Here is an 8,358-nt window from a genome sequence, read left to right on the forward strand (position 1 = left end):
TGAAGAATTTTCTGTTCACGAGCTGAGTCATTCTTCCCGTTCTTCCTCTTTGCTTCGTGGGAATGTTTTTTTCCGCCTGGTGCATCAGCTGCTGCAGCCACCGCAAGGAGACTGACTCAGGTACTTTACCTGAGAGGTTACGCAGCCGCTGACTCAGTCTGGCAGAGCCCCAGTGAGTCCACGAGCAAGTCCACACAATGCAAGTCCACACAATGAAAAGGAATGCAAATGATTTATCTGAACTATTTGGGCAGTTACACTGCACAGCTTGCATGTTGCAGGTCTGAAAAAACAAATGAATGTGCACATAATGAATATAGTGCATTATGTTAAAAATCATGAAGCTAGTTTTAAAATGCATTTGAATATATTGATTGATATGCTGGATCTTGATTTGTATATTCTTGTATATATTAGGGAGAAGAGAAAGAAGAAGGAACGTGCAAGGTCAGCATTTTTTTTAGGAACCCCTTTAATTTTGTGAAAGGCTTGTTTAATCAAGAAAAAGGAGGGCAACTTAAGGCAACGAAATCAGAGATTGAACAGTATTTGAAGTCGACGTATTCAGATTCAAAGGAGAATAGGAACATAGGTCTTCCACCTGACATGCCACCATTAGGGGAAGTGGAGCAGGAGATGGATGTGAGCCCACCTAGGTGGAGAGAAGTGGTGGAGGTGGTTAGGCGTGCAAAGGCTTCTTCGGCCCCAGGGCCTAATGGAGTCCCCTACCATGTCTATAAGAGTGCACCTGGCATCTTAAGGACACTATGGAGATACCTGAGAATAGTTTGGGAGAAACAAAGTATTCCAAGAGCATGGCGCAAGGCAGGAGGTGTCTTCATCCCTAAGGAGAAGGAGTCATCGGACCTTAGCCAGTTTCGGATGATTTCTCTCCTAAATGTTGAGGGAAAGATTTTCTTTAGTATCGTAGCACAGAGGCTGGCTAAATACTTAGAAAGGAATGGTATGATAGATACGACAGTGCAAAAAGCAGGGATACCAGGATTTGCGGGATGCTTAGAGCATACTAGCATGATTTGGCATCAGATTCAGACAGCTAAGAGGGAGAAAAGAGACTTGAATGTTGTATTTTTAGATCTGGCTAATGCGTTTGGGTCAGTGCCACATAACCTTATTTGGAGTTCCTTTGACTACTTTAAAGTGCCGGAGATAGTTGTTAACTTGGTGAAAGCATATTTCCAAGACATCAGACTGTGTGCAAGTATCGCAGAGCTCACAACAGGCTGGCAAAGATTGGAGGTTGGTATTATGGCAGGATGTACAGTGTCCCCGCTAGCTTTCACAATGGCTATGGAGGTAATTATTAGGGCTTCCAAGTGGGTCGTAGGTGGAGAGAGACGGCAGAATGGAATGCGTCTTCCACCAGTTAGGGCTTATATGGATGATATGACACTGCTAACTTCAACAGTGCCATGTACAAGGAGGTTGTTAGATAAAGTCAATCAGAATCTCAAGTGGGCTAGTATGAAGATTAAGCCTAGTAAGTCAAGGAGTATTTCAATATACAGAGGGAAAGTAAGTGATAGAAAGTTTGCTATAGATGGTGAGGAAATCCCAACAATTAGGGAGAAATCAGTTAAGAGTCTAGGACGGTGGTACAATGTGGACCTGAATGATGTTGAACAGGTTGTGCAATTTAGAAAGGATGTTGCAGAGGGGCTGGAGAGAATAGATAAATCAGGGCTCCCAGGAAAACTGAGGTTGTGGTGCTTGCAGTTTGGCTTGTATCCTAGGTTAATGTGGCCAATGTCAGTATATGAAGTCCCATTATCTGTAGCAGAGAGAATGGAAAGGCTAGTTAGCTCTTATATTAGAAAATGGTTGGGTGCTCCCAGGTGCTTAAGCAATGTAGCTTTGTATGGGAAAGGAATGCTTCAGCTGCCAGCATCCAGTCTAACAGAGGAGTTTAAATGCACTAAGGTTAGGACAGAACTTTTATTATCTGGGAGTAAGGACATGTTAGTTAGCAATGTGGTTCCGAATCCTTCTGGGGGGAGGAAATGGAACCCAAGGGCAGCAGTGCAGGAGGCAGAGGCAGCTCTTAGGCATGCAGAAATAGTAGGAAATGTTCAATTTGGCCGGGGAGGCTTGGGGCTTGGCCCAGGCAAACCAGTGTGGAATAAAGCAGGTCTAAAGGAGAAAAGAAAGCTTGTAGTGGAACAGGTGCGTAGGCAGGAGGAGTTGTTAAGAGGGGCAAAAGCAGTTGGTCAAGCCAAACAGGGACAATGGTTGAATTGGGAAGGTGTTGAGAAGAGGAAACTTAGTTGGAGGGACCTGTGGAATATGGAGGAAGGCCGTATTAAATTTCTGATAGGGGCGACATACGATGTGTTGCCAGCCCCGCAGAACCTAAGTCTCTGGGTACAGGGCGATCAATCGTGCCCACTCTGCTCAGGTACAGCAAGTTTAAAGCACATTTTGTCAGGTTGTAGAATTAGCTTATCACAAGGCCGGTATACATGGCGGCATAATCAGGTGCTGAGAAGCTTAGCCGCAGGCATTGAGGAGAGAAGGAAGCAGGTGAATTCTGGAAGTTCTAGAAAGGAGAGGTTAGATGTGCAGTTTGTTCGAGAGGGGGAGAAAAATAGAGCTGCTAAGTCAGGGAGAAAGCAGGGAGGTGGCTGCCTGGTAGGGGCTGATGATTGGCAAATGCAGGTCGACTTGGGAGGACAGCTAGTTGTGCCCCAGGAAATAGTTTATAGTAATCTGAGGCCAGACATTGTCTTATGGTCCATGAGTAAAAAGACTGTGTATTTTATTGAGTTAACAGTCCCTTGGGAAAATTCAGTGGAGGCAGCTTATGAAAGGAAGAAGACTAAGTATGCAGATTTAAAGACAGAATCTGAGCAGAGGGGATGGAAGACCAGGGTCTGTCCGGTTGAAGTGGGGTGTAGAGGTTTTGTTGCAGGGTCAGCTGTTTCACTGTTGAGGGAGCTGGGAGTGCATGGGCAAAATTTAAGAAAGACAGTGAGGGAGATGTCAGATGAGGCTGCTAGGTCTAGTCAGTGGATATGGATCAGGAGAAATAATAGTAGTTGGGGGGTGAAATAGGGACAGTGGGGGGGCAGGCAGAGGACATGCATGCCTAACCCGGCAAGAGAAGAGGTTAAAGTCTGAACAAGACACCTCTCCTCTGCTCTGCTTTCCCCGCCCCATCTTCTCGCTCTGCCAATAGGAAGAGAACCAGGAAGTTTAGATAAGGTGGGGGTGTGGCCAGCTAGAGTCTCTCTTTGGGACCATGCGGCCTGTTCAGGTGAGTTTGCGTGGTAAGACACAGAGTTGGCTTGTTTTTTGATCTTTTTGGTTGTTTTCCTGTTTTGTCTGCTTCTTGAAGGAAATGTTAGGGTTTGTTTTCCTGCTCTGTTTGCTTTTTGAAGGAAATGGTAGGGTTTGCTGCTTCTTGAAGGAAATGTTAGAAGAGGCTGTTAAATCTAGTCTGTGGTTTAGGCCTCCACCTTCAGCACCTTCTAAATTTTCCACCCCCTACCCGAACAAGGGTCTGTATCCAATCCCTACTTTCATCTTTTGACTCTACCTCTTTATTTTCTATCCCCTACCCGAACCAGGGTTTGTATTCCCACCCCGCTTTTTCTTGGTGCAGTTGGTGAGGGGCAGGGGTAGATGATGGTAGTGTGGCAATCGGCAGTTACATGTGGCATCTAGGCCTGTGGTAGCATTGTAGCAGCTAACAATAGCTAAAGCGGTGAGAGTATGATAGTATCTTAGCAGTTAGTATAGGTGACAGTATAGGTGAATCTAGCGTTATTGTCTTCTTCTGTTCCTCTTAGCAGGTAGCGGTTAGCACATAACATTAGCTAAATGGTAGCATCGGAACTGTATTGTCTTCTTCTGTTCTTCCTAGCGGTTAGCAGTAGCATTAGCAATAGTTAAATGGTAGCATCGGTACTGGCCACTACCTGGAGCATCTCTGGGTCAGTTGAACGTGGCGGTGCTGTTTGGATTGTGTAGGAGCAGTGTGAACTGGCACTAGGGGGGGTGACTCTGGGACGCCGGAGTTCACTGCCTAACCTCCTGGAGGTGTAGTGGGACTAAGTAGGCGAAACACTGTTGAAGGGAGGTTTCCACCTGATGACCCCCAGAGACGTGTTAGGAATCACTGCTCTTTGGCAGGTATAGAGGCAGATTAGAGCTCCAAGGTTCTTCACTGAGAATGAATCCTCTTTTTGAGCACAAGTATCTTGTGTTTAAATTAACTAGATATCTCAACCCTTCTTATATGAAAATGTGTTCCACAACACAATTGCATTGGTTGTGTCATTATTTGGGTCATGTATTTGTGTAAAAGTAGATCTTGCGGGTGTGTCAGGTTAGTCACTCTTTGGTTCTGATAATAAAACAGTTAGTTTTCTGCACAGGCCGCATCGCATGGACATGTTGGACAAACCAGCCCGACAGCATTTGATGGGAGTGTCTCGTGTGTTGTGACCTGCCACTGCACATCCACGGCTGAACCATTCATTTACATAGAGGGGGGAGGAGTGGGTGGGGTAAGAGGAGTGGGTGGGGTGGGAGGAGCAGGGGTCATTGAAGGGCAGACACACTGGTGCATTGTGGAGACATAGCAGCAAACTGAAGGCTGGGTGGCGGCTCATTTCAGCTTACTGACAAACATGGAAATCTGGGTTTACACTGCAGGGAGTGACTGAAGGGAACTGACTGCAGGTAAGAGAAAAACATTTCAGGTGTGAATTATCATTTTCCATCTGACAGCAACGGGACAGCGAAGTGTAAGAAAGCAGGGCAAACAGGAGGAAGCTGCTGTCGGGGGGGGGCAGGTCAGTGCTGCCGGCTGTGTAAACAAATGACTCAGAAACGTTGGCTAATCGCAAGGAAGAAAGAGAAAGAGTGCAGAGGGAGAGAGGAACTAGATGACAGGCAGTGAATGTGCAGGTCCAGGAACTGACCTGACCGCCTGTTAGCTGCTGTTCATGGGATATTTTCTTTAACAGGAAGAAGATGATCTGCAGGATCCTGCTGCTCATCATCCTCGCCAGCTGCGTCTCTGGTTAGTTCGCACCTTCACGTTATTTTGCACACAGAGAATTGTTCACATTAGCCCCTCCAGCCCCGCAGCTCGGGCAGAACACATTGATGTCTTGTTTTCTGGTATTTGGGGGGTTTAGCAACGTTGGAAAATTTACATCCCACCATGAAACTAAGACATGGTGGGTGTGACACAGGCTGCTCTCAGGATTTGAACCATGCTAGCTGCATGTCTTCATGGAAGGGTTGGAGTTAGGGTCAGTTGGTCCACCACTTTGGTCCAGACTGAAACGTCTTAGCAATTATAGGATGGATCAACATGACATCTTGCACAGACATTCGTGGTCCCCAGTGGATGCATCCTCTGAATCTGACATTTCTATTTTTCAATAAAATGTCTCAACAACTATACAACAACTACATTTTTGACCCCCTCAGGATAAACTGTGATGACTTTGGTGATCCCAGCTGCTTGCTGACTAAATACCTGCAGAACTCATGACATTCCCATCACCATCAGTTGTACTTTATGACTCACTTACGTCTTAAAAAACATTCCTCTGAGCACAAATAACTGTTAAGTCTTTTGTCTGGCTTATTCGTAATCCAGTTTATCTCTACACTTGCTGCTGGCTGAAGGGTGTGGCATGTGCAGCCTCCTGTTCATGCAGAATTTGAACAGAAAAGCATTGTATGGTTACGCCCCAGTAAGAAAAAAAAACACTAAAATGCAATGATAGTCTTGTAAAGTAACACTTTGGCGTAATGCATCAGTGTATTTGTGCAGCCTGTGACACAGCGTTCTCTCCATGTCTCCCTCTCAGGGATGTTTGAGCCTCAGGACTCGGCTCTGAACTACCAGGCAGAGGAGAACAGCAGCATCACAGCTGAATGGCGCTTCTCCTCCAAAGCCAACGTTTCCATCCCCTCGCTGAAGATCCACTGCGTGTTTGTGACACCTGAGCTGAGGGTGTTTTACCATCTGGACCACAGCATCGAGGAGCCTCAGCACGAGCAGTTCGCAGGACGGGTGCGGTGCGACAAACACGCTCTGAGAACGGGACGCGTCAGACTTCGTCTGTCCGGAGTCCGGACCGAGGACTCGGGCCGGTACCTCTGCAGGATGGTCACCCAATCTGGGAAGAAGGTCAAAGAGTTCTCGCTCCACGTCGCTGCTAAGCCGACTCAAGGTAGTCACACGCGTCTGCTCGTATGTGGAGCAGTTTGGCTGCTGTTTGCTGCCACCAGAAACCTTTCAGCACATCTGCTCACATCTGTAGGAAAAACAGCCAAATTATACAACTTGTGTTCATTTCTGGAGTTGTGTAGGTTTTCAAAATACTAAAATAGTCATTTATGGTTTGATCATCAGAACTGGATTTGTAGTCTGAGAAGAAACAGGTACTTCCTGTCTGTGTTGGACTGATGTTTTTATCTTCTCTGCCCTCCACAGCTGTCAGTCAGTCTTTGTTGTGGACAGTTTGTTTCCTCACATTAATCACTCTTCATGTTCTTCACAGTTGCCGTTGAGATGTCCAAACCTGCCAAACCAGAAGCAAAGCCAGCGAGCCGAGGAAGACCCGGCCTCTATGCTGGACTGGGACTGGCGGTGGCAGCAGCTGGACTGGCGGCCTGTCGCTGGACTTCACACTGCCTGAAGGGAAAGAGGAGAACCCAGGAGCGGTGTGCAGTGCCTCCTATATGAGATGTGGCGTCTGCTGCCCCCTGCTGCTGTGGAGAGAAATCCACCACATGTACACCTGAAGACAGAACTGCTTCTTCTGTTGGAGAACGCCGCCGGGCTGTGACGATGCAATGATGGACAGAAATCAGCCGAGACTGGTGCTGGTTTTCTGCCTCACGGTGACCTGATTCAGTGCTGTTAGATCCTGTCTGAACAGAAGTCAGCAGCTGTGATCACTGTTGAGTTTTGGGGTTGGGTCAGAGCATCTTCTCAGTGACGGCTTGGACCAAACCTTCTCCTCACTCATGTTAAACTGGAGGTCTTGGACCAGGACCTGCTGCTCGGGCTTGAGCTCACCTCTTGTTTTCTGTCCGCTGTGGTGCTGCCTCAGACATCAGATGTACTGTAATACCAGAAAGAGGACTGTAGTGACGGTTACTGTTGGTGTTCAGAGCACAAACTGCTCGTCTATCATGAGTCCCGCTTCAGTGAAGATGCTGTTAAAGTATCGGCCATCTTCATTTTACAGAGAACTTCATGTACATTCAGAGGTAACTGTACTCAATGCTGGAAGAAGTACTCACATCTTTATTAAAAGCAGCAGCGTGTAGAAATACTCTGTTACAGGTGAAAGTCAAGCGTTCACAGCGTGTCAGATGTTTTTAAAGCTACACAATAAGTTGACTGTAACATGCAGCTCAGTACATTTCTATACTTTTTCACGGCGCGGTGCTTCTGTGGCATCGGTTTTACTCATCAGCGGATCTCTGGTCGACACTGTCCGAGCTGCTGAACTCAGCGCTGAACGAGCTGAAGCTGAAGCTGCTCTAATGGCCACGAGATTCTTTGTTTCATTTAGCCTCCTTTATTTATCTCATCCTATGAAACTTATTTGCGTTGACGAGATTAATTTAATTACTATCAATAAATTATCAATAAAGTTTTATCTGTTCTGCTTTGAAGTTAAAGAAGTGGCTGAGTTGATGCTTTAAAACGTGTTTGTGGGATTAAAGTAAAAATGCTGTTGTTTCCACTTTTGTCAGAAGTTTCCTTTGATTATTATTTTTTTGCTGTTCTGTATTTCGCTTCAGAAAGTGATGGAAGAAAAACATAAGCCAGTTTGTAACTGTTGTGAGTGTTAATAAAGTTTATTAAAGCATAGCATTATCTCTTCTGAGCATCTGATATTAAAGGACTTCACGCTGAAGAGTCGTCGCTGCTCCTCTCATATAAACACGGACGTGTTCACAGCAGAAACGTGACAAACAGTCCATCAGAAGGCTGAAGACGAGGCTGTGATGATTAATGCTGCAGTTTTCTCTCAGTGCTGCTGTGCTGTTGACTCCACCCACAGTGTGGATGGAGGTTTAAAACTACGTTCGGGAACAAAGACCGCGCCCGAACACATCCCATTCCCACACAAAGTATTAAAGCTCACAGGTTTCGATCGTCTCTCCTTCGACTCGATCTTCACACCCGTCCACCCTGAAACACTTCCTCTTGTCCTCTCTCCTCGTCTCTCGTTAGAACACAGGAACCGAAGAGGCGGTTCCATCCCGTCTCCGCGCCGGCAGCTCACACTGGTCCGTCGTCGCACTGCTTCCCTTCATCCCTTCACCCCTCGACCCTCCTCCTGACGTATTATCCTC

The 8,358-nt window shown here is 46.5% G+C and overlaps 1 protein-coding gene across 1 annotated transcript; it reads left to right on the forward strand.

Moving 5' to 3' along the window:
- The first annotated feature begins 4,568 nt into the window (after positions 1-4,568).
- Positions 4,569-8,092, forward strand: LOC121626726 (programmed cell death 1 ligand 1-like). The gene is made up of 4 exons (XM_041965393.1): positions 4,569-4,704; positions 4,992-5,047; positions 5,850-6,215; positions 6,546-8,092. Exons 2-4 carry the CDS (start codon positions 4,999-5,001, stop codon positions 6,728-6,730), a joined length of 600 nt encoding a protein of 199 aa, XP_041821327.1. The 5' UTR covers positions 4,569-4,704; positions 4,992-4,998; the 3' UTR covers positions 6,731-8,092.
- Positions 8,093-8,358: the final 266 nt, after the last annotated feature.

This window comes from Chelmon rostratus, chromosome 23 (assembly GCF_017976325.1).
Source record: "Chelmon rostratus isolate fCheRos1 chromosome 23, fCheRos1.pri, whole genome shotgun sequence".
NCBI classification, from domain to species: Eukaryota; Metazoa; Chordata; class Actinopteri; order Chaetodontiformes; family Chaetodontidae; genus Chelmon; species Chelmon rostratus.

Bases quoted from the DNA above. Each gene is read 5' to 3' on its own strand.
- LOC121626726 (XM_041965393.1), top strand. From the start codon at position 4,999: ATGATCTGCAGGATCCTGCTGCTCATCATCCTCGCCAGCTGCGTCTCT. The intron at 5,048-5,849 runs GTTAGTTCGCAC...TCTCCCTCTCAG, and splicing joins CCTCGCCAGCTGCGTCTCTG to GGATGTTTGAGCCTCAGGAC. The intron at 6,216-6,545 runs GTAGTCACACGC...TGTTCTTCACAG, and splicing joins CGCTGCTAAGCCGACTCAAG to TTGCCGTTGAGATGTCCAAA.